The sequence below is a fragment of the Erythrolamprus reginae genome, chromosome 12, assembly GCF_031021105.1.
Source record: "Erythrolamprus reginae isolate rEryReg1 chromosome 12, rEryReg1.hap1, whole genome shotgun sequence".
NCBI classification, from domain to species: Eukaryota; Metazoa; Chordata; class Lepidosauria; order Squamata; family Dipsadidae; genus Erythrolamprus; species Erythrolamprus reginae.
This window is the reverse complement of record NC_091961.1, coordinates 21,573,856-21,600,202: the sequence shown is the minus strand read 5'-3', so window position 1 is coordinate 21,600,202 and position 26,347 is coordinate 21,573,856. Positions and strand designations below refer to the sequence as shown.

At 39.8% G+C, this 26,347-nt stretch overlaps 1 protein-coding gene across 8 annotated transcripts in view; it reads right to left on the bottom strand.

The window, feature by feature from the left end:
* The window catches only part of ST3GAL4 (ST3 beta-galactoside alpha-2,3-sialyltransferase 4), a 236,268-nt gene that overhangs the window by 57,140 nt on the left and 152,781 nt on the right, over positions 1-26,347 (bottom strand). For 6 of the 8 annotated variants that reach the window (XM_070765425.1, XM_070765428.1, XM_070765427.1 and 3 more), the window contains one exon: positions 24,986-25,081. The exons of the other annotated variants lie outside the window; for them this stretch is intronic. In XM_070765425.1, the coding sequence (XP_070621526.1) occupies positions 24,986-25,021 (36 nt within the window). In that variant the 5' untranslated portion in view covers positions 25,022-25,081. The remainder of the gene's footprint in view (positions 1-24,985; positions 25,082-26,347) is intronic. 8 annotated transcript variants of the gene reach the window in all.

The following is a 26,347-nucleotide window of genomic DNA, read 5'->3' as shown; positions in this document are numbered from 1 at the left end:
AATTTAAAGGATTGTCAAAGGAGACAAAACCTGCATTTCAAGATGGTCCTTGACTTACAACCATTCATTTAGGGACACGACATCATTGAGAAAAATGACTTACAACTGGCCCTTGCACTAATGACCTTCACAGCATCACGTGATCAAAATTTAGCCACTTGGCAAACCGGTCTGTCTTTATGATTGTCATTTGCCAAAATCAATAGGGGAAGCGGGCTTCACTTAATGACTGCTTGAGTCACTTAACAGCGACAGTGATTTGATGGCAATTGGCTGTCACTCACTTATCAACGACTTTGCTTAGCAGCGGAAAGTCAACACATTTACATAGTTATCCTTTTTATTTACTGTAGCAAAATCCGAGGCATGCTGTGCTTTTATAGAGCAGTGAATTATTTCCCCAGTGCACTGATATTCACAAAATAATTTCTCAACCTATGGGGTCATATGCCAAATTTATGCTGCATGTTCTGTGTGAGCACTGATCTTTCACGCTGATGCCACGTATCACCTATTACTGAAATATAACTCTCCCCAAGCGTGCTTAAGCCCTAACTGATGTGTTTTACATAACACACGCAATGCACTAAAGATGTAAAACGGCATTTTTCTGTTATCCGCGTTCCATTCATCTATGCATAATGGTTTAATCCATCAATAAAATGCTCCTTTAGCCTTCAAATAAACATAAGATGTAAGTAAACGTTGAAAAAAAGGCAGCAAATTTGCCTTGAGTTTGGATTTTATATTTATGCCGATATTTTGTAACCTACATTCCTATATATGTTATAGGAATTCAAAGGAGTTAGATGGCAGCAGTATCTGCCGCCCCGAGTCTTCGGAGAGGGGCGGCATACAAATCTAAGTAATAAATAAAAATAAATAAATAAAATCTAAAACTTTTAGTGGAAAACTATCTTAATACTTGTTTTAATGCAAGTGAGCTATTATTATTTAAATCCCTACATAGCATCCGACCAGAATATCTCCGAAACCGCCTTCTACCGCATGAATCCCAGCAGCCGATAAGGTCCCACAGAGTTGGCCTTCTCCGGGTCCCATCGACTAAACAATGTTGTCTGGTGGGCCCCAGGGGAAGAGCCTTCTCTGTGGTGGCCCTGGCCCTCTGGAATCAACTCCCCCCAGAGATTAAAACTGCCCTCACCCTCCTTGTCTTTCGCAAATTACTTAAGACCCACCTGTATCGCCAGGCATGGGGGAACTGAGACACCTCCCCCAGGCTTTTACATTTTATGTATGTTATGTGTGTGTTGTATGGTTTTTAAATGATGGGTTTTTTAGCTGTTTTTTAATATTAGATTTGTTTCCATTGTAACATTGTTATTTATTGTTGTGAGCCGCCCTGAGTCTTTGGAGAGGGGCGGCATACAAATCTAATATAATTCGGCGCTACATCACGCTGTCCTATGTGCTTGGGAAGCTCCCGACTGGTGATGGAATACGAAATCCAGCATAGTGATCTCGTTTGCTGTGTTGTATTGACATAATAATAATAATGATGATGATGATGATGATGATAATAATAATAATAATAATAATAATAATAATAATAAAATAATAATAATTTATTAGATTTGAAGACCCGGTGGCAGCTCACAACAACAATAACAAAGCAGTTCAAATCTAATAGTTAAAAACTAAAGTTAAAAACCCACTATCATTAAAAAAAACAATCAACACTACACAGTCATACTATATTCAAGTCCTATTAGTCAGAAGTAGGACTATATTTCAAGTTGCAGCCCTTAATTTATTTGACTTCTATGCCGCCCAATCCTGTAGGATTGGTCACAGATTCTAAAAGTATAAATTAAGATTTCTTCTTTAATCTCAAAAAAATTGCTGTTCTAGGATAGACCTTGAAAAGCAAAGAGAATAAGCAATTGAGGCATCCAGTTTTTCTAGAAATGTAGAAGAAAAAGGGGGGGGGGAGAAATTACTGCCAGAGGCACTCAATAGTATACTTTCAGCCACCCATAAATTAGCAATAATTAACTATTGTTTTGCTAAGAGCTGTTCTTTGCCACTATACATAAAGAGCAGCCTATTGCTTTTATATAATTGGTGTGGCAGCTTCTCAGTATTGATAACAGTAGAAGCATTAAACAGCATCTTCATTAAAGTAAGTCCTACACATGGATTCAATATTTGTACTGAATATCTTCTAAATTATCTCAATATTATTGTGTGTCTCACACTGAGGACGAAACATCGAACAGCAATAGTTTGTCCATGATTGCTTTCTAAATATTTTGGATTACAATTTCCATAATCTCCTGGCAATATCCATGCTGGCTAATATTGACTGAACCTCAAACATCTGTAAAATACCAAGCTTGTGTGTGTGTGTCCCCCCCATTCCCCATGCAACAATAAATAAACTTGTGATTTTTAACTGGGGAAGGAAAGAAGTCACATGAGAGTAAAAGTCAACAATTCCAATAGTTCAAAAAGCTTCCTTTATAGCAGGGGAGCCAAGTGCAGAAATAAAGCCAGTTTGAATACAGACAAAACTGATCTTGCACAGGGCAACTCCAGAACAAAATCTTCATTAAAGAATAATTATGCTACTGTGAGCATCTTGTTTCACAGTATATCATTTTCTCATGTGATTTTTTTTTCTCATTTGGTATTTTACAAAGTTCAATTTCCCACATGCTGTTCCAGGCTGAAGGAAAAGCACCATTAATGCCTCTTTGCCTCTTAAGAGGCTACAGCCTTTTACAATTCTATTTTCACTTAGAAGACATCACTGAAGATTTCTCTTAAAGTCAGTCTATAATGTCTGATAAAGAAACTAACAGAAAGAGAGTCAGTTTGGTCTGGTGGTTCAGGGAACAAGCTAGAAACTAAGTTCTAGAGCTACCTTAACTAAGTAAACCGACCGGGTGACTTTGGACCAATCACCAGGAAATGGTGAGTTCTAGTCCTGCCTTAGACATGAAAGCCAGTTGGGTTACTTTGGGTTAATCACCAGGAGATGGTGAGTTATAGTCTCAATTTAGGCATGAAAACCAGTTGGGTGACTTTTGGTCAATCATTAGGAGATGGTGAGTTCTAGTCTCACCTTAAGCATGGAAGCCAATGGAGTGACTTTGGGTCAATCACTAGGAGATAGTGAGTTCTAGGCATAAAAGCTAGCTGGGTGAATGTGGGCCAGTATCCATCTTTCTTAACCCAACTCCAGCATCGTAGGATTGTTGTTGCGGGGAAAACAGGAGGAAGGAGATGCATTAGGTATGTCTACCTTGAGTTACTTACAAAAATAACAAAGGTGAGATTAAAACAACTCATAAAAGCTAAGTAATTAAATCCAAAATTGAGGGACTTCTGGTTTGATGCCACACTGGTGCAGGACAGCTCCTGGAGTCTCCCCGGCCTCATCGACAAATTAAAAATAACACCAGAATAAGACTAAACTCAACTGAATATTACGATATACATATAGAGAAACAAGTAGCATTTATCTTTTTAGATGCCGAAAAAGACTTGGCTGACAAGAAAAACTATAAAAAAGGGGTTCGGCGAGATTGTCCCTTAGCACCATTAATTTTTATTTTGGCATTAGAAAGCCTATTAAGGAATATAAGAAATAAAAAAGAGATTTAATGTTAGGATGGCATGCTTTTGTATGGTACGAAAAATATAAAACACATTCTTATTTCAAAAGACATATAATTAGGAAGGCACTTATTGATGTTTGGATTAATATAAAGAAAGACTATTTCTTAGTTTTACCAGAATGGATATCTCCTTTAGAGGCCATAACCTACCCAAACTTAATACAAGAAGGCAGGATCTGGAAATATAAGGACTTAGTAGATAATCAGTGGAATTTAAAAACGAAACAGGAATTGCTGGAGGCAGGTATCATTATAGATTGGTGGCAATATACACAGATAAAGTCTAGGTTTCAGAAAGATAAAACAACATATATACTTAGAAAGGACAATAACATTTTAGGTAAATTATTAACAACAAATCAAAAGAAGTTAATTGGAAAAATATATAAATTTTTAATTAATTGTAAAAATACAGAATGGACTTTAAAGGATAATATGATAAGCTGGTGTAGAAACTTAAACAAAGAGATAGGCTTAAATACTTGGGAAAAGGTATGGACACATAACTGGAAATTAACAAGGTCAACTTCAAATCAAATCAAAATGTTTTATAGATGGCATCTGCCGCCTAATAGAATTTCAAAAATGTTCCAAACACCGTCACCCAATTGTTGGAAAAGTAAGGAAGAAATAGGTACGTACTACCATGCTTGGTGGACATGCCCAAAAGCAAAAGAATACTGGAATTTAATAGAAAAATGGCTAAAAGAAATAACCCAGCAAGAAATTAAGAAAACACCAGAATTCTTTTTATTAGGCATTTCAAATAAGAAATACAAAAAAGACATATATTATTTAATAATCCACATTTTAGTAGCAACTAGGATAGCTTTTGCTCAAAAATGGAAAGACCTTGAGACCCCAAAAGAAATTGATATATTTAAGAAAGTCTTAGAATGTGCTGAGCTTGACATTTATTTATTTATTTATTATTTATTTATTATTTAGATTTGTATGCCGCCCCTCTCCGCAGACTCGGGGCGGCTCACAACAAGATACAGCAAATCATGACAAATCCAAATAAATTTAAAATATTTAAAAAGATTTAAAAAGACATGATGACAAGAAGGTTGAAAAATCCAGAAGAATCAGAATTTTATGAGGTTTGGCAAAAGATATATATCTGGTGGGATACAAAGAAACAGAGATAACCTTATTTTTACATTATTTTAAACATATTTGTACTTAGTAGTTAGTTATATTGTACAGTATTAGATAGTGATTATTAACAATATAAAGATAAACTCCTTCTTTCCTCTTCTACCATTTCTCTTTTTTTTCCTTTCTTCATAGTTTATTTCAAGTTATAATTTTAAAATTTCTATATATTTTTAAATGTTTTAGATGTGTTTTTTACTTATTATCTTACAATTGATATATTCAAGTATTTTAAAATTAATGATAAATTAGGTTTTTTTTTCTTTTTTACTTATTAAAAATATAAAGATGACTTCTACTTTGAAAGGAGCGATTGTAGCTCCACTAAATGTTACATGTAATGTATGTTTTGTCTGTCTTTGCAATTTAATTAAAAATATTATTAAAAAAAAGAAATAAAAAAGAGATAAGAGGACTGAAAGTGAAAAAAGAGAAGTATAAACTCCGATGATATGGTATTTATTGTTGAAGACCCTTTAGAGACAGGCCCGACTTTACTAAAAGAAATTGAAAAAGTTGGAAAAGTTGTGGGCTTAAAAATTAATAAGGAGAAAACTAAGATAATAACCAGAAATATGACCTCTAAACAAAATTTTGAATTAGAAACTATATTAGGTATTAATATAGATAAAAAAGTTAAATAGGATTAATATTATCAGCAAAGTGTAGCTCGATAAAGAAGGATAATTACGACAACTACAAAATAAGCAGCAAACTCAAAAGATGGTCCAAACTACATCATTTATGGGCAAAATCGCATCAATAAAAATGAATGTATTACCTAAAATATTATTTTTATTTCAGACCACCCCGATTAAACTCAACAAAACTTTTTTTGCCCACTTAAACAAAATAATTAATAAATTCATCTGGACAAAAAGAAAAGTGAGAATCAAACTAAAATACTTGCAGGACCATAGGACAAGGGGAGGAGTGAGTCTCCCAAATTGGGAACTCTACCATTAAGCTGGATGAGAGAATGGATAGTGCTCAGAAATAGAAGAATACTTAAACTCGAAGGTTTTAACTTACCATCCGGATGGCACTCATTTCTTTTTGGGGACAGAAATAAAATACACACCTATTTCAGACTAAATAAGGAAAAATTTAATCGATTCAATAAGGAAACTATAATAAGGAAGCAACATTATGTATAAATCCCTAAATGGTTATCTCCAACAGAATCAGTAATTTATCAAAATGCATTGGACATAAGTAAAATACAGTGTTCCCTCGATTTTCGCGGGTTCGAACTTCGCGAATAGCCTATACCACGGTTTTTCAAAAAATATTAATTAAAAAATACTTTGCGGTTTTTTCCCTATACCACGGTTTTTCCCACCCAATGATATCATATGTCATCACCAAACTAATAATTTTTGCAAATCAAAACAAAAAAAATAATTATTGTTAATAAATAATTATGTTTATAAATATCAGGATCACTAAGTGTCTTATTCCATGGTGAGTACCAGTAATAATGGTGAGTAAATGGTTGTTAAGTGAATGGGAAATGGTAATTTAGGGGTTTAAAGTGTTAAGGGAAGGCTTGTGATACTGTCCATAGCCAAAAATGGTGTATTTACTTCCGCATCTCTACTTCGCGGAAATTCGACTTTCGCGGGCGGTCTCAGAACGCATCCCCCGCGGAAATCGAGGGAACACTGTATTAATATATGATCAATAACTGGATGAATATAATCAACTTATCTCTAAACAAAATTTGCAAGAAAAAAGAATTAATGTAGATGAAATCCAAATACAAAAAGCAAACAATTTATATAAAATCCTTTTGGGCACTGACAATAAAATAATCTCCAAACTACATAATTATTTACTACAAAATGAAATGTCAGAGGAAGAAGTTAAAGGTACCATGATTGCGTGGGCCCAAAATTTTGGTTACACCATAAACTTGTAAGAATGGGATAAAATTTGGACCACCAACTACATATTAACCCTGTTGACAACATACAAAGAAAACATTTGCAAAATGTTTTATCAGTGGCACCGGTAGAAAGAAAGATGAACAAATATATACATAACTAATCTTACAACAATTTTAAATGAATGGACAAATCGTTGTTAAAATTATTTTTTCTTACTCTATAAAGATTTTTAAAAATCTAACAATTAGACAAATGAATGGTGAAATGAATATAGATAAGTATTCAGGAAAGTTATAGGATATAAATAGGCTGTAGAAAATAATAGTCAACAGAACGGTTGACTTTCCGGTTAATCCTTTTGTACTCAAGCTTTGTTATAGATTTGTACATATTGAATTTTTATGTGTGTATGTTTTATATTGTATTTCTTTGTTCTTTTATGTAAATATGTAATAAAGATTATTTTTTTTAAAAAACAGAATTGAGCAGGAAGCCTTTGACACGACTAGTACTACTCTGTTAAGTGAGTTGAATGTTATGAAATTTTGGGTTGAATGTCATGAAAGAGCAACAAACTGCTGGATACGTGGCCTACGGTTGCTCTTTGTTTACTTCTGATGGATTGTCTAGAGCAGTGGTCCCCAACCTTTTTTCCACCAGGGACCAGTTTCAGCAAGACAATTTTTCTATGGCCCGGTGGGGGCAGAAAGGGGTATGGTTTGGGGCGGGATTAAGCATGGGGGTGTAGCTTATCGTTCCATTGCCTCTCTTTCCTCCCCCCCTTTTTAATTTTGCAGGGGAGCCGAGGTGACAGAGGGAGGAAGGGTAGGAGGGGGCGGTTTCCTTTCTCTTTCCCCTCCTGTTCACTCGGGACCCCCCTTTGCCTCGGGCCGAGGCGGTCCACCTGAGGGAGAAAACTTTTGCTTGGTTCCTTCCTTCCTTTCGGCAGTTTCAGAGGAATCCCCCCCCCTAGCGCCCGCTCCGGCTGGGATTGCAGCAAGGAATCCCAGAGGCGGGGAGGTGCCTCCACGGACACAGTCACCTTTCTTTGTGATTTCTGCCTGCTTGGAGCGCCCACCACTGCCAGGTCTGGTACTTTTCTTGCAGCAAGGAATCCTTCCAAAAGAAAATTACCGGAGCTGGTGGGGGGGGCTTCATGGTTACACGCACACCCCTGGCTTTGACCCCAGGAATAGGGTGGGGGAGCCTAGCAAAAAAAGAGCAGCACAATGCCAAAGTCTTTCCGTCTGAGCTGCAGGCAGAGAGAGGGCTTCGTGAGGAGGAAATAGACCACTTTCGACGAAGGGAAAAAGACAGGGAAGGAAGGAAGCAAGCAAGCAAGCAAAAGTTTTCTCGGCCCAAGTCAAACGGTGGTCCCGAGTGAACGGGAGGGGAAAGAGATAGGAAACAGCTTGGCACTCGCCGGCTCCACAGCAGCAACTGACTCCACGGACCGGTGCAACATGTCCCGCGGACCGGTACTGGTCCGCGGACCGGCGGTTGGGGACCCCTGGTCTAGAGGTCAGGGCAAACTACAGTACAGTACCTCTACTTAAGAACTTAATTCGTTCCGTGACCATGTTGTTAAGTAGAAAAGTTTGTAAGTAGAAGCAATCTTTCCCATAGGAATCAATGTAAAATAATGCATGCAATCCCCTTAGGAAAGAAATAAAAGCTCAGAATTTGGGTGGGAGGAGGAGGAGGAGGAAGAAGAGGAGCACAGTCGCTGACGAAGGAAGAAGGTGAGGTGAGCGGAATCAAAAAAAATCCAAAACTTTAAGGCTTAAAAAAAAAAAGAGGGACTCTGAGGCAGCGAGGAGGAGCACGCGTCTCCCATATACCTGGAGTGTGGCTGCCTCCCATACACTGCACCAGATGGTTTGACCAAAAGGCGACTGCTGCTGCTACCTGCTTCCTCTTCCTTCCCATGCTGAAGGGCTCCCCTCTCCTCTCGCTCGCTCACTTTGTAGCCGGCACCTTTTCTTCACTGTGCTGACTCCTCGGTTTGGTTGAAGCCGAGTTGATCTGGCTGGGACAAAGTGCCCCCTTTTGCCTTTCTACGCCCAGATGCTCCAGGAGGCAACGTCACGCCGGGTGTATAGGAAGCAGCATGAGGGAGTCATCACAGCAAAGTGGTTTATTCCCTCTCCAAGCACCCAGAGAAAGGAAAATGCTTCATTCGCTCTGGACTGCCAAAGCCTCCTTAAGTGCCACCGAAAGGCTCCTCTGGCAGCCCAGAAAATAGATAGAAAAAATTCTCGTACTCACGCTGGTCTTTAATTTTTAACTTTTCTACTCAATTTTTCTTATTTTAATTTATTTATTTATTATTTATTTATTTATTTATTTAGATTTGTATGCCGCCCCTCTCCGCAGACTCGGGGCGGCTCACAACAAAGTGAAAAACAATTTATAACAAATCTAAATTTCTACTACTTACTAATTACTTTTTAAATTAATTTTATTTATTTGTTTGGATTTCTATGCCGCCCTTCTTTGCAGACTCAGAGTGGCTTACAAAAATAGGAATAAAATACAGTACAAATATAGCAAGAGAAACCCAAACATAAAACTAATATTAAAACTCCAAAGATATTTTTTTTAAAAAACCCAAGAATTCCCATTCATTCTAACTACAATCATGCAACCATTTCATCAACCGGGGCGAGATGTTAAAGCTCCATGTCCCCAGGTATGCGGCAAAGGTAAGTTTTTAGCACTTCATTATATGATAAGCTGCCCAGAGTGACTACATTGGCGAGAAAGGTATCTTAAAAAAATAATAAGGAAGAAACAACATAATGGATGCTCTCTATATAGCAGAGGTAGCATCCAGGGGGGAAAAAATGATTCAATCAGAGTCATACGTGAGTTAGTCTTCACGCAAGACTAACTTTTCTACCCTGAAGCTGGAAACAGAACAACTTATTGCAATAGGTTGCAAGAATAACCTTAGCATACCAGAAGGAAATACAGTGTTCCCTCACTTTTCGCGGGGGATGCGTTCCAAGACCTCCCGCGAAAGTTGAATTTCCGCGAAGTAGAGATGCGGAAGTAAATTCACTATTTTTGGCTATGAACAGTATCACAAGCCTTCCCTTAACACTTTAAACCCCTAAATTGTAATTTTTCATTCCCTTAGCAAGCATTCAGATTATTACTCACCATGTTTATTTATTAAAGTTTATTAAAAAAAATATTTATTAAAGGCAGACAAAAGTTTGGCGATGACATATGACGTCATCGGGTGGGAAAAACCGTGGTATAGGGAAAAACACCGCAAAGTATTTTTTAATTAATATTTTTGAAAAACCGTGGTATAGACTTTCCGTGAAATTCGAACCTACTCTTGGTCCTACTAGGTATGCTATATCCAAAATATCTGATATAGGATAGGTTGGATCATATTGACCTGAAAAAGTACATGGTACCCAGATAATAATAATAATAATAATAATAATAATAATAATAATAATAATAATAATAATAATAATAATAATAATAATAATCTAATGATCTAATAATAATAATAATAATTATTATTATTATTATTATTTATTAGATTTGATAATTAGATCATTAGATTATTATTATTATTATTATTATTATTATTATTATTATTATTATTATTATTATTTATTAGATTTGTATGCCGCCCTTCTCCGAAGACTCGGGATACTGTAATGCTCTCTACATGGGGCTACCTTTGAAAAGTGTTTGGAAACTTGAGATCGTGCGGAATGCAGCTGCGAGAGCAATCATGGGCTTCTCTAAATATGTCCATGTTACTCCAACACTCCTCAGTCTGCATTGGTTGCTGATCAATTTCTGGTCACAATTCAAAGTGTTGGTTATGACCTATAAAGCCCTTCATGGCATCGGGCCAGAATATCTCCAGGACCGCCTTCTGCCGCACGAATCCCAGCGACCGGTTAGGTCCCACAGAGGTGGCCTTCTCCGGGTCCCGTTGACTAAACAATGTCGTCTGGCGGGACCCAGGGGAAGAGCCTTCTCTGTGGTGGCTCCGATCCTCTGGAACCAGCTCCCCCCAGAGATTAGGATTGCCCCCACCCTCCTTGCCTTTCGGAAACTCCTTAAAACCCACCCCTGCCGTCAGGCATGGGGGAACTGAAACATCTCCCCCTTGCCCATGTAGTTTTTGTGTATGATTCAATTGTGTGCTTGTTTTTTATATATTGGGGTTCTTTTGGATTTTTTTAACTTAAAACTGTAATTTAGATTGCGAAATATTAGATTTGTTACTATGTTTTGTTTACTATTGTTGTGAGCCGCCCCGAGTTTACGGAGAGGGGCGGCATATAAATCCAATAAATCTAATCTAATCTAATCTAACTCAGATAACTAGTCAGATGCAAGAAATCCATTCTAAAAACAAGGATGTAATTTGGAACTTGCAGCCTAGTCTATGTATAAACCGAACATAATCGCAAACAGCCCATGTTACCTTTTTCTGGAAAAAAAATTAAGTTTTCATTGGGTTTATGATCAACCATGTTCACATACTGTTTAATAATGAAATAGGTATTTTAAAAAACCATTTACAGTAGCTAAAAATCAACATTTCAATAGGTCGGGTCATATAGACCTGGAACAGTACAAGTGTATAGTAAAAGCGAACAGAACACGAAGGTTAACAGAGTGTAATTTCCCACCAGGAACCCAGGACATAACACGACCTATTTCTCAAGAACAAGAAAGGCAGGGCTGGGAATGTTACATTCCGGCGTGTCAGATTCAGTGACTGAAACCCTACAATAAAAGTAGATTTATACTCATAACTTTAGTTTCTGGGACTGGATTACCTCAAAAGGCTGACAACTACCCACTTAAACATGAATCACTGAATCCATGATGTCAGCTGGGTCATTCAATAAGGAAAAAAAAAAGAAAAACAGACAGTATTCATATACATGTTTCACAGATACAGGCAGTCCTTGACTTAAATCACAGTTGAGGCCAAAGATTCTGTTGCGGAGACATTTTGTTAAGGGGACAGGGGGAGTTTGCCCCATTTTACGACCTTTCTTGCCACAGTTTCTAAGTGAATCACTGCCATTGTGAAGTTAGTAACACGGCTTTGAAGTGAAGCTAGCTTGCCCATTACTGCAAAGGTCATAAAAATGAGTTCATCTTCTTAAAAACTTCCAGTGTTGGAGCATTCACAACTTCTGGAGTCAAGCTGTACCACGGATTAATTGTTTTAACTTTCAGGAAATTTCTCCTAAGTTGCTTCTCTTAGAAGTTAAGTTCTCTTAGAACAGTGATTCTCAACCTGTGGGTCGTGAACCCTTTGAGGGGGTCAAATGACCCTTTCACAGGGGTCAACCAAGACCATCGGAAAAAACATTATTTCCAATGGTCTTAGGCAGTGTTTCCCAATCTTGGCAACTTGGCAAGAGCCGGGGTGGCGCAGCAGGTAGAGTGCTGTACTGCAGGCCACTGAAGCTGACTTGTAGATCTGAAGGTCAGCAGTTCAAATCTCATCACCGGTTCAAGGTTGACTCAGCCTTCCATCCTTCCGAGGTGGGTAAAATGAGGACCTGGATTTTGGGGGCAATAGGCTGACTCTGTTAAAAAAGTGCTATTGCTAACATGTTGTAAGCCACCCTGAGTCTAAGAAGAAGGGTGGCATAAAAATTGAATAAATAAATAATGAATGAATAAATAAATAAATAAATAAACTTGAAGATATTTGGACTTCAACTCCAAGAATTCCCCAGCCAGCAATTCCCAATTCTGGGAATTGAAGTCCAGATACCTTCAAGTTGCCAAGGTTGGGAAACACTGGTCTTAGGAACAGAAATACCGCTCCTCTATCCGTCTCCAGGCGGCTCCACCCACATGCAAATAGACTACTGCAAAACAAATAATAATAAATCTGTACCATGGGAACCTCTGAGCATGCACAGAAGCCAAATTTCTGGCACTGCAAATGCATCACCGTCTTGTTTTGAGCTTTTTTTCTTTTCTTGCAATTAAAAAAAAATCGGCATTGAGCATGTGCACGCATGCAAAGCACATGCACACCAACAAAGTGTGGCCATGCAGTGCAGAAGGAAGCAAACTGGAAACAAGATAAGTTAGAACCCACCTCTGAGTTTCCTAATAATTTTATTATTTTATGGTTGGAGAGGTCACCACAACATGAGGGACTATATTAAAGAGATGTAGCACTAGGAAGGTTGAGATTCAGAGCCACTGCCTTAGAACTAAATTAGTTAGTTCTAAGTTGCTAAGTCAGTTGCTAAGTCAGTTCATAAGGGATTTTGATCATGTGGATTTTGATCATGTGACCATGCGCGTTCTGCAAGGGCCGTAAGGGTGGAAAATGGTCATTAGTCACTTTTTTCAGTGTTGTTGTAGTCATTAAATAAACGGTTGTAAATCTAAAAATAAGTTCTGCCATGTCCAACAGAACTTCAAATCCACAGGTCTTAAAGTTACAAACTTTGGAAAGACATTGATTGACAACCATTTCATCCAGCCCATGGAAAAATCAGTTAAGGTGCTCTTTTCTTTTTGAGGATACAGAGACAGATTAGCAGAGTTGGAAGGGACTTTGTAGGTCATCTAGTCCAATCCAGTGTCCAAGCAGAAGACCCTACACCAGTGATGGTGAACCAATGGCACGAGTGCTACAGCTGACACATGGAGCCATATCTGCTGGCACTCAAGCCATTGCCCTAGCTCAGCTCCAATGTGAATGTGTGTGCCGGCCAGCTGGTTTTTGGCTCGCATAGAGGCTCTGGGAGGGCGTTTTTTGCTTTCAGGGAGCTTCCAGGGGGATGGGGGAAGGCGTTTTTACCCTCCCCCAGCTCCAAGGAAGCCTTTGGAGCCTGGAGAGGGTGAAACATGAGCCTACTGGGCCCACAAGAAGTTGGGAAACAGGCCGTTTCCAGCATCCAGAGGGCCTCAAGGGGGCGGGGGAAGGTGTTTTCGCCCTCCCTAGGCATTGAATTATGGCTGTAGGCACTCACGCATGCTCATGCTCTTTTGACAGATGTCTCTTCTTGATAGCCTCCAGTGATGAAGCTCCCACAACCTCCGAAGGCAACTTCTGTTTCATTGGTTGATTGCTCTTCCTGTCAGAAAATTCCTTATTTCTAGGTTGAATCTTGCCTTGTTCTGTTTCCATCCATTATTCCTTCTCTGGCCTTTGGGTGCTTTGGAAAACACACTTCCTCTCTGGTGGCAGAACCTCAAATATTAGAACTCTGCTATCATGTCTCCCCCCAGTTGTCTCCACAAAAAAAAACATTATCCAAATATCAGGATTCTTCTGCTTTTCAAAAAAAAAAAAACCCCAACCAAGCAAAAATCAAACAAGAGGAAGATTTTTTTTGGTGGAGATATCTACTTATTGTTCTGCCTGGCTCTATGGTAAGAGTCTCCCGAAAATTCAAGGATATACATTTCAGACACACATGCTTGAAAGTTCAAAAGCAATGTTCTTTATCACAAAAATTCAAAAGAAACAAAGCACCCTTTTTGTATTGCAAAGAGCACTCGTCCCAAAACAACCTGGTAGTCTGTACAATCCCCTTAATCAGTCTTTAAATACTTAGCTAGCAGCTGTGAAGAAACATCACAGCCCTTCTTCTTCCACGAAGTGAAACGCACACACACTTTGCTCTGCTTTGGTTTCAAAGTCATGAAAAATCAACAAAGTCCGGAAACAGCAAGGCATAGTCCTGAAGAACAACGATCAGATAATCTTCCACAATGGCCAAACCAACACGCTGCTATTTATATCAGCAGCTCTAATTACTGGAGCCCCACCCAAACACAGGTGGCCTCTCTTATCTCCTGTAATATTTCTGCAATTTGTCTCTTCTATGCATAATTCTGCGCATGCATGGGTCTAACACTTCGTCATCCGAATCAACCGAAGATAATGGAGATTGGCTTCCTGGGCTGTGTGCCAAGCCCCCCTCTTCCAAGTCACCCCCACCTTCTTCTTTGTCCGAGGAAACTGCACTACCTGCCTCTGTCGGCAATAAAACAGGCCTATGACATGATGTTTCCCCTGCATCCACCTCCACATTCCTTGGGGCAGGAGCTGGGCCAGAGCCAACCACAACACTTATGAAACACATAACTGAAGTCTTCCGTTTTACAAACATTCCAGATTCTTCTTTCCATTCTGGTATTTTAAAAAATAATAGATGAGGAAGCACAGGAGTCCTAAATACGTTTAGTGACCGTTCAAAGTTACGGCAACACCAGAAAAAGTGACTTACAATATTTTTTTCACACTTACCATTGCTGCGAACCCATGGCCAAAATTCAGATGCTTTGCAACTGATTCCTATTTATGATGGTAATTTATGAGCAAATTCATCGGGCAAGGCAGATTCCGTTAATAATTGTTACTAACTTATGGACGGCAGTGATTCACTTAACCACAGTGTTAATTAAGGTTGTAAAATGGGGCAAGATTCACTTAACAACTATCTTGCTTAACAACAGAAATTTTGGGGGTCTGTTGTGGTTGTAAGTCGAGGACTAACTGTAACTAGGGTCACCATCGTTCTGAATTAATTCCACTTATTTATTTAGGATGTTTATGCAATGTTCTACAACCGTACACTTTCATAACCAGTATCAGCTACGCAGCTTCAGAAATCAACTTTAAGAGATCAGTTTATAAATATTCTTACTAATTAAATGATTACGCTTTATTGAACATGTACAGCTTTTTTTGGTCGTTATTAGATCTTTTATGAGATTGGTAATCGAAGGAAAATTCAACATCAAGTGGTTGATCTGTGCGCATCTTGCACATAGGATCTCTACTCAGAGTATTGTATGTGTGATGTTCTTTTATTTGTTTGTTCAATTTGTATGACAACTCCCCAAGGACTCTGGGCGGCTTTTCCTTTGTAATGTTATTCAGAAGTTCATATTTATTAGTCTTCTGGGTGGGGTTATTTATATTTGGAGGGAAGTTTTGCACTGTTCGTTCCTCAGAACTTTCAGGAATGGGGTGTACGCAAATAAGCTAAGTAGATAATATACCTGTATTTACCTCTGCGTTCCAATGATGCAGGAAACTATTTCCCCCTGCTGCCTTTAATAAGTCTGAACCAAACTGGAAAAGCAAACACCGATGACTGTGCAATGGGCTCTGAGAAAGGGGAAGTTATTTAGCAGAAAATTAAGCGGCCATGTCTTGCTGCACACATATAACTTTCTTTACTGGAGTAGTAGGTAGCACGATTTCCTCCCTCCTTTACCCCCAGAATGAGAAAAAAAAATCAACATCAAGTAGTTGAGTATTTGAGTCCACTTTTGCCATCAGTTTCAAGACACTGACTTTCTAAGAGTAAACATTTTAACAGGAATTAAGTCAGACTGATACCAAGGTAGTTTTCAAACCAGCATATGAGAGGGAAGTTAAATATTTGCTCTCAGTTACAAGTAATTGCTCTGATGTCTTTGTTGGTACAATGCATACAATAAATTCCTGAATAATAGCTTTAAGCATGTCTATGGGGAGCTAATAAAAGGGCACCAATAATTTACATTACAATATATTCTCTACATCAGTGACCCCCAACCTTTCCAGCTTGGCGGACCAACGGGGTGGGGGGTGGGGAAAGGGAATGGTTCCGCGTGAGTGGCAGGTACACGTGAACATGCACAACAACTCCGTTTGCGCAAGTTGCACATACACACACTCACTGCTGCTTGTGCCAAACAGTTGCAAATGGGCTGCAATTCGATAGTGGGCCACAGCACAGGATTGGGGACCCCTGCTTTATATGGCATGAACAAGCAATGCAGTGATCTTTCTCCTCTTTGATTAATAACATTAAGGTATTTTTCTCATCTGTAAAATAAACTCTGTCTAGAAACTAATTTTCGCTAATATATACCAGGACATTCCTATGCTTAAAATGCCTACCTTATACAGTGATACCTTGTCTTACAAACTTAATTGGTTCCGGGACGAGGTTCTTAAGGTGAAAAGTTTGTAAGACAAAACAATGTTTCCCATAGAAAACAATGGAAAAGCGATTAATGCGTGCAAGCCCAAAATTCGCCCATTTCTGCGTTGCTAGGATTCCCCTGAGGCTCCTCTCCATGGGAAACTCCACCTCCAGACTTCTGTGTTTTTGTGATGCTGCAGGGGAATCCCAGCAGGGGAATCCCAGCATAGCGAAAACGAGCGCTTCGCTGGCAACAGAAGTCCGGAGGTGGGGTTTCCCAGCGAAGGGAGCATCAGTGAAATTGCAGCATTGCAAAAACACCGAAGTTCTCAAAACCCCATCTCTGGACCTCTGTGTTTTTGCGATGCTGCGATTTCATTGAGGCTCCCCTCGCTGGGAAACCCCACCTCCGGACTTCTGTTGCCACTGAAGCGCCCATTTTTGCGCTGCTGGGATCCCCTGCTGGGATTACCCTGCAGCATCACAAAAACATGGAAGTCCGAAGGTGGGGTTTCCCATGGAGGAGAGCCTCAGGGAAATCCCAGCAGCGCAAAAACGGGCGCTTCGCTGGCAACAGAAGTCCGGAGGCAGGGCATCCCAGCGGCAGCGGTGGGTTTGTAAGGTGAAAATAATTTGTAAGAAGAGGCAAAAAAATCTTAAACCCTGGGTTTGTATCTCAAAAAGTTTGTATGATGAGGCGTTTGTAAGACAAGGTACCACTGAGTGGTACCTCTACTTAAGAACTTAATTCATTCCGTGACCTGGTTCTTAAGTAGAAAAGTTTGTAAGTAGAAGCAATTTTTCCCATAGGAATCAATGTAAAAGCAAATAATGCGTGCAAACCCATTAGGAAAGAAATAAAAGCTCGGAATTTGGGTGGAAGGAGGAGGAGGAAGAAGAGGGGGAGGACAGTCGCTGCCTAAGGAAGAAGGGTTAAAAAAAAAGAGGGACTCTGAGGCAGTGTTCCCTCTAATTTTTTGGGGGGGTGGGCGGAAAAGTATAATGTCTGAGCGGCAGTCCCTTCAGGACTGGGCAGCACTCTTTCCCTCTCACTCTTTCCCTCTCGGCTTCTGGGCAGGTTTGAAAAACTCTGAGTTGATTATGATTTTTAAGTGAGCGATTGCTCACTGCTCAGCTTAGAGGGAACTATGCTCTGAGGTGGCAAGGAGGAGCATGTGCCTCCCATATACCCAGCGTGAGGCTGCATCTCATACACTGGCTGCTGCTGCTGCTACCTGCTTCCTCTTCCTTCCCATGCTGAAGGGCTCCCCTCTCCTCTCTCTCGCTCGCTTTGTAGTCGGCGCCTTTCCTTTGCTGTGATGACTCCTCGGCTGCCCAAAGCGAAAGCAGTGTTTATTTTCTCTGGGCGCCGGCAGAGGTTTATTCCCTGTCCAAGCACCCAGAGAAAGGAAAATGCTTTGTTTGCTCTGGGCTGCCAAAGCCTCCTTAAGCGTCACCAAAAGGCTCCTTTGGCAGCCCAGATAGCTAGGATTAAAGGGGGAATGGCAGGAAACTGGCCGGGCCTTCGTGCCGCTCTCATATTTCCTGGGATTTTTTTCTGGGCTCGGGTTCTTATCTAGAAAAGTTCTTAAGTAGAGGCGTTAAGAATGCCTCTACCACTTGCTTCTCCCCTTTTTATTATGTTTCCGGCCTTACTGTATGATAGATTAGGTTGAATGTGTATAATTGTATAGTTAGGGATTTTATTATGTTATTAATGTTTTTTAAATTGATTTAACTTTTTTACTATTGGATTTGTATTGTATTGTATCACTGTTATGTTGTGAGCCATCCCGAGTCTTCGGAGAGGGGCGGCATACAAATGTAATAACTATAAACTATAGGTACCACTGTACTCACACATGCAGAAGTTCCCAGAATCAACCACCATTTTCAATATTTTTCAAAAAAAAAAAAATAGCATCAGGAAGTAGACATAGGAAAATCCCTGCTCATCAACTCTTCATGGCTCTGATAACCTGGTGTCAATCCTGAAATTGATTGGTGTTCTATTTGTATTGGATGCATTAGTTGGAGCCTGACAGGTGGTGTGTGATTATTAAGTACACAATGTTCCTCAACTGTGAATTGTTCCGCTACAATTTCTTGAATAAATCATAACCGGATGGATGCACACGAAATACAAAGAGGTAGTTTATAGCCTCAAGGACTGATTCATTAACACGAAACGAACGTCAGTGTTCCAAATAACATCCGAGAAATAAATCAGAGTCCAAATCTTGGCCTTCTTCCACGTGCCAATTTATGGTTACGAACCGTAATCAACCCGATACTAACTTTTCCTACAGTTTTCCACCCGGGTTAAGGTTCATCCCTCTTCCCTACACCTACAAGTTCATCATATGGACCACTCCGATTCTCTCAATGTCCACGATCCTCTCATGTACTTCCGGCTAGTGCTGAACAAAGGATGACCTTGAATCACTGAAAAGAATTTGTTGTGGCTAGTATCTTTCCTGCACATGCAACCCCCGCCTCCCCAATTCCCGCAGTTCTTTTCTACTTGTGGCAGGCCAAAGTCTCTAACTCAAAATGATGGCTTCGGCCTGACACAAAGCTTATTAAAACCCAGGACTGCTGAGAAAGAAGACATGCAAAAGGTTACAAATAAATGGAAGTCTTCTAAATGTTTTCATTACTACGTGGCTGCAATAAAAGATGGTCTTTCAATGGGTGCCCACAATTCTCAAAAGTCCCACTGAAAGATGGGACATTGTTCCTTTCTTTTGAGGACAAAAATATATATTTGTAGAATTAAATTATATTAAAAAAAACAAATACAGTGATACCTTGTCTTACAAATGCCTCGTCATACAAACTTTTTGAGATACAAACCCGGGGTTTAAGATTTTTTTGCCTCTTCTTACAAACTATTTTCACCTTACAAACCCACCACCGCTGCTGGGATGCCCCACCTCCAGACTTCCATTGCCAGCGAAGCACCTGTTTTTGCACTGCTGGGATTTCCCTGAGGCTCCCCTCCATGGGAAACACCACCTCCAGACTTCCATGTTTTTGTGATGCTGCAGGGAAATCCCAACAGGGGAATCCCAGCAGCGCAAAAATGGGCGCTTCGCTGGCAACAGAAGTCCGGAGGTAGTGCTTCCCAGCAAGGGGAGCCTCACAGGAGGTGGAGTTTCGAGGACTTTGGTATTTTTGTGATGCTGTGATTTCACTGATGCTCCCTTCGCTGGGAAACCCCACCTCCAGACTTCCGTTGCCAGCGAAGCACCCGTTTTTGTGATTCTGGGATTCCCCTGCTGGGATTCCCTTGCAGCATCACAAAAACACAGAAGTCCAGAGGTGGGGTTTCCCATGGAGGGGAGCCTCAGGGGAATCCCAGCAGTGCAAAAACGGGCGCTTCGGCTGGCAAAAGGGGTGAATTTTGGGCTTGCACGCATTAATCGCTTTTCCATTGATTCCTATGGGAAATATTGTTTCGTCTTACAAACTTTTCACCTTAAGAACCTCATCCCGGAACCAATTAAGTTTGTAAGACAAGGTATCACTGTATAACCGATTTTGTTCTTAACAATGTTCTCATTAATGTTTTCTAAATGTTTTCATTAACATATTTAGAGGTATTGATAGAAGATAATATTTGTACCTCAGGATTGAACTCTGGAGTCCGTAGTGATGTCTGAGTTTGGTTGTTTTATTGCAGATGTTTCATCACCCAACTACTGTATTATTTGGAATATAAGACGCACTGGAGTATACGATACACTTTAGTTTTTGGGGAGAAAAATAGCAGGTGAAATCTGCCTACCAAGTATTCATTTGGCTAGCGTCCTTAGTCTGGTCAGTTTCAGCACATTATTTTATCCCCTGGTTAGGGCTGGGAGGAAAATATATATTCAGAGCAAAAAGCAATGAAAAAAAGCCTGCAAAGACTTAGGGCTAGGAAAAAAAACATTATTTGGAGGGAGTAGCAATGAAAAAGCCTGCAATCCGGGAAGATCATTAGCACCTTGTTAAGGCTGGGGGGAAAAAGCTTAGTAAAAGCTACATTTGGAGTATAAGAGGCACCCAAATTTACAGCCTCTTTGGGGAGGGGGAAGGTGCATCTTATACGGTAGGTAATATTTTAAGTGCTAATGCACAATCTAATTGAGTAATGAAACATTTGCAAGAAAACAACCAAACTCAAGAAAGCACCAAGGACTCCACACATTAAAGGCTTCCCCTCCCCAAAGGTGGTATTCAACCAATTCGGATTGGTTTGGGCGAACCAGTAGTAGCAACCTGCGGATGAGCCCACCCACCTGCCCCGGCACAATTTTTGGTGCTGGGTGAACTGGTAGGTAAATTTTGGGGAGCCCACCTCTGCTCCTGTCCTCTCTCCTCCTTGAAGTTAGACCAAAGATAGGAAGAAATACATGTTTACTATAAACAATAAGTCACCATGTTAAAAGTTTGCACTTTTTCAGTTCTATATAAGAGTCAGGTTACACTTCACTGCAGTTAATAAAATAATTCTGATAGCATTCATTTACTACGTGGCTGCAATAAAATATGGTCTTTCAATGGCTGCCCACAATTCTCAAAAATCCCACTGAAAGATGGGACATTGTTCCTTTCTTTTGAGGACAGAAATATATATTTGTAGAATTACATTATATTAAAAAAAACAAATATAACCGATTTTGTCCTTAGCAAAAAGGGAAAAAGAGTTCTACCAGTGATCTGGAAGTTCAAACTGTTCAATCTTCGAAAATCATCATGTCCGCATATCAGTGGTGAAATCCAATTTTTTTTAGTACCGGTTCTGTGGGCGTGGCTTGGTGGTTGTGGCAGGGGAAGGATACTGCAAAATCCCCATTTCCTCCCCACTCCTGGGGGAAGGATATTGCAAAATCTCCATTCCCACCCCTCTCTGGGGCCAGGCAGAGGTGGAATCTACCAGTTCTCCCAACTACTCAAAATTTCTGCTATCGATTCTACAGAACCTGTTAAAACCTTCTGGGTTTCACCCCTGCCGCATACCCAACCTTAAACTTCCAGAATTGTTAACAAATATAGAGAGAGCCGGGGTGGCGCAGCAGGTAGAGTGCTGTACTGCAGGCCACTGAAGCTGACTGTAGATCTGAAGGTCAGTGGTTCAAATCTCATCACAGGTTGACTCAGCCTTCCATCCTTCCAAGGTGGGTAAAATGAGGACCCAGATTGTGGGGGCAATATGCTGGCTCTGTTAAAAAGTGCTATTGCTAACATGTTGTAAGCTGCCCCGAGTCTAAGGAGAAGGGAGGCATAAAAATTGAATGAATGAATGAATGAATGAATGGATAGATAGATAGATAGATAGATAGATAGATAGATAGATAGATAGATAGATAGATAGATAGATAGATAGCTGGAGGAAGTTCATATGAGAGAAGAATGCTCTGTACAGAATTCAGTTCCAAAATATTGTAAATGTCTAATATTATATTTCCCTTAAAAATCCCCCAATATACAATATATAATATACAATTGAGCAAAACTTCCTGTTCTTTAGTTATTACTGATATAGCTAAACCAGAAAGAATGGTTAATGGAGATTCCTAGGAGAACATAAAAGTATGCTAGTCCCTTTTATAATTTTTTAAAAAACAGTAAAACATTAAAAAGCAAGAGCAAAGAACAGCAAAAATAAAACACCAGTCAACCTAAATTCACAGCATGAGAACTGAGCAACATTTCAACCTGTGGAAAAATAGCAAAATACTTTTCATTAGCTCTAAAGGGAAAGCCACAGGTGGCTTCAAATATTCTCTCTCCAGTTGCCACTTTGGTTCAATTCAATGTATTTATTTTGCTATAAGATCAGATTATACCAAAAGAAGAATCCTGTTATGAAAAGAAAAAGGACACAACACACACACCCATACCCACACCCACACCCCGGGGGGGGGGGTTAGGGAGGGAGGGAGGGAGAGAGGGAGGGTGGAATGGATGGATGGATGGATGGATGGACGGACGGACAGACTAGATAGATAGATAGATAGATAGATAGATAGATAGATAGATAGATAGATAGATAGATAGATAGATAGATAGATAGATAGAAAGATAAGATATAGATAGACAGACAGACAGACAGACAGACAGAGCAATGATTTGTCATAACTGTGCTTAATATGGGGTACAACTCATGAAAACCCCAAATCCACAATATTGCATTACTCAAATAATTTGCACAATATTCTAATTTTTCGTGTTTCACCTGAAGACAGACAGACAGACAGAAGACAGACAGAGACCAGACTAGACCAGAGAGTACAGACAAACAGAAAAGATAGGATGGATGGATGGACGGACGGACGGACGGACGGACGGACAGACAGACTTTACTCTTTGATTTTACTGCAAAGGGAATTTTGGTTTGAAATTGGTGATATATTTTTAAAAAAACCTTGATATTTGTTCGTTTGCTGCATCTGGTCCCAAATGTACAGTATGGATCAGATGTACAGTATTAGCAGCATGTAATACCTCGATTTACTATTATTAAGTATTAGAGCATCATTCTGGTTCTAAACTTTAATATTTTTAAATAAACAATTAAAAAGAATCACTAAGACAGCTACTGTATAGGTACAAGAATCCTAAATAAAGTGCTATGATATTCATAGCTATAAAACAATAAATAGTTAATGGTAGGCATGTTTTATGACCTTACATTAAGATTTGTGGTCAAGGTACATTATATATTTAAAACTTAGGTTCACACTTAAAGGCATATAACATATTTTTGTAGTCTTCCTCCCCCCCCCCCCCCTTTCTGCATTTTTATTTCTGTTTTTCCCCCTCTGCCCTTTTGCTACCACTGCTTTCTCACTTGTGTATGTATACACAAATATACATATATGTAGACAATTACTTGTGTGTACACACAAACATTGGTCACAATCACTGGATGGCAGCAAAAACTTTGAATTTTCACTACCCCTTCTTACCTCTATTGCGTGTCCTAGATGCAGCTAATTTTCAGCTCTTGTGATAATAGTGTGACAGTCTGATAAAGGTCTTTGTGTCATTGTGACTTACCAAGATTTACCAAATAGAATTGTTCAGGAAAAAAGAAGATGAAATGCAAATAAAGAAAAGGGTAAACGCAGATTTGCCCTAACTGGGGAAGGCTAGCTCAGTACTTCGGAAACACCATTTTGCAATCTTATTGCAAAGAAGGATTTTCTGATATCCACTGACGGGCTGTATTTTGCTTATACAATATATATCATTCTTCCTGCATCTTAGTTTAGATTCTACAGCAGAGATGTCAAATTCAATTTCATTGAGGGCCGCATCAGGGTTGTGTTTGACCTCGGGGGAGGAAGCAGGGGGGCGGTGGTCAGAGACCCATGGCCAGCTCGACTTCACTCGTACCAGGGACACCTGTGGTGGCCCTAGTGCTCTGCCAGTGAAAACAGGCTCCCAAACTCTATTTTCGGCTGCGATGGCTTCATGCAGCCCTCTGCCAGCTAAAATGGAGCTCAGGAGGGCTGCCTGTGGTCCTCGGGAGCTCTGTTTTCGACTGCGGTGGTATCCTGCAGCCCTCTGCCAGCAAAAACGGAGCTCGGAAGAGCCACCTGCAGCCCTCGTGAGCTCTGTTGCTGCCGGCAGAGGCACTGTAGGCAAGTTCTTGGGTGTTTCTAGGGCAGCCCCATGGGCCAGACACCTCTGTTCTACAGTCTAGATTACCTTGCTCAAACTGTCCAGATGGGCAGTTTGAGTTTCATCTAAAAATACAATTTCATGATACAGTAGTACCTGTAGATACGAGCTGCTCCACATGCGAGTATTCCAAGATATGAGCCACAAGGGGAGAGCTCAAATTCGGGATACGAGCCGAGCGTCCACTAGGTGGCGCAAGAATCCTTGCTTCTGGTTATCTCGGAGGGGAAAAACAAAGTCTAAAGCCATTTGTTCCAGATACGAGTTGTTCGACATACAAGCTCCCTTCTGGAACGAATTAAACTCGTATCTAGAGGTACTACTGTACTTAACTACATGATACTTAAGAACCACTTATCTAGTTAGAGCAGTGTTTCCCAACCTTGGCAACTTGAAGATATTTAGACTTCAACTCCCAGAATTCCCCAGCCAGCATTTGCTGGCTGGGGAATTCTGGGAGTTGAAGTCCAGATATCTTCAAGTTGCCAAGGTTGGGAAACACTGAGTTAGAGGAAGAGATGGAGCAAGACAGACCCAATAGCAGGAGGGAAATGCAAAATAAAAAAAGGCTTGGTCCTATAGCAGCAGCATCCATATGTTAAACCGTACTGTCCTGCTCCCTTGAACAAAACACAACCTCCTGATGAGGTAGGCAGCATCTTACCTCCAAAGTACTTGGTTTTTCTTCTGCCTCTTCCATGCTTTCAAATGATCCCTTCGGATTTTAAATTATAGCAGCAGAATGTCAAGGTGGCAGCTCCTGTTTTGATTAATTAGGCTTTTTAATTATTATTTTTTTAAAAAAAGAAACACCACCCCTCCTCCAACACTTTCCCACCGTAAAGTTGACGCTGTAGACCAGGAGAATTGGAATGAGGTTCCCACAGAAAGGAAAACCAGCATTCCAGAGAATCCTGGTTTATTTGAAGAAAGTTCTATGGAGAAACACTAGGACATGCTTACTCCAGCTTTTTTTTCTCCTTCGCCTTCAATAAATTTACATGAATTGTCTTTTCAACCCAATTAGGTATCTGTCTTGTTGCTCCTAAAAAATGCCCCCCCCCCCAATAAACTGTGATGGTTGGCTTATGCTTAAAAGGATGGCACATCGTTGATACTTGTATGGGAATAATCAAGCAAGAACTACCACTAAAAGGAACAGCTAAGAATGTCCATTAATGGGTGAGGCTAAATAGGAGCCAGTGAGTAAAATACATTAGCTGATTCCTATAAAGTCGGAATTCTTTTCGCTTACAATTCTTTATCACCCTGACCCACATGAAATCATTATTATGGTATAAACCATTTTTATGTATAAACCATATGCAACACCATTTTTCATTTCAAGGGGGGGAAAAGATGCTCTTATCTTGCTTTTTAACAATAGTTTTTTCGTAAGAATTGGGACTAGAAGAATCCACATCTGGGCATAATTGGAAAGTCTATAGTCAGATCAAGGTTAAAATTTCCCTACTTTCTAAAATGAAGGTGCTAGTCTAGGGTGTCGTCTTCCATTAGCTATTTATAGAAATATAGGGCTGGAAAAGACCTTGGAGGTCCTCTAGTCTAGTCCATCCTCCTGCCCAAAGCAGAGGACCTTATATCATGCAGTTATTGACTTTTACAAATATCTTAGAACTGTCTGTATCAAAACTACAACTCAACATTACAAAAATCCAGGTTAATAAGTCTTTTTTTAAAACAGAAAGCATCTAAATTCTTGAAATGTAGCAAGGCTGGATGTAATTCTGCAACCAAGAGAATTTATTTGGCAGCTCGCCTTGTAAAGTTTGTCATTTTATTCTGGAGCAATTCCCCAAAAAAGGATGCAGTTTCAAAATAAAAGTAATAAATTAAACTGGTAGGCTGTCCAGTTCCAAATAAACTCTAGGCAGCTCACTACCAAACAACAACAATGAAATGAATAAAATTAAAAAAATAAATAAAACAAAAACATAAACCAGCAGACAACATCAAAAATCGTGCCCTTCAGTTCCATTTTATGGAAACTTCCACCAAACTTCAG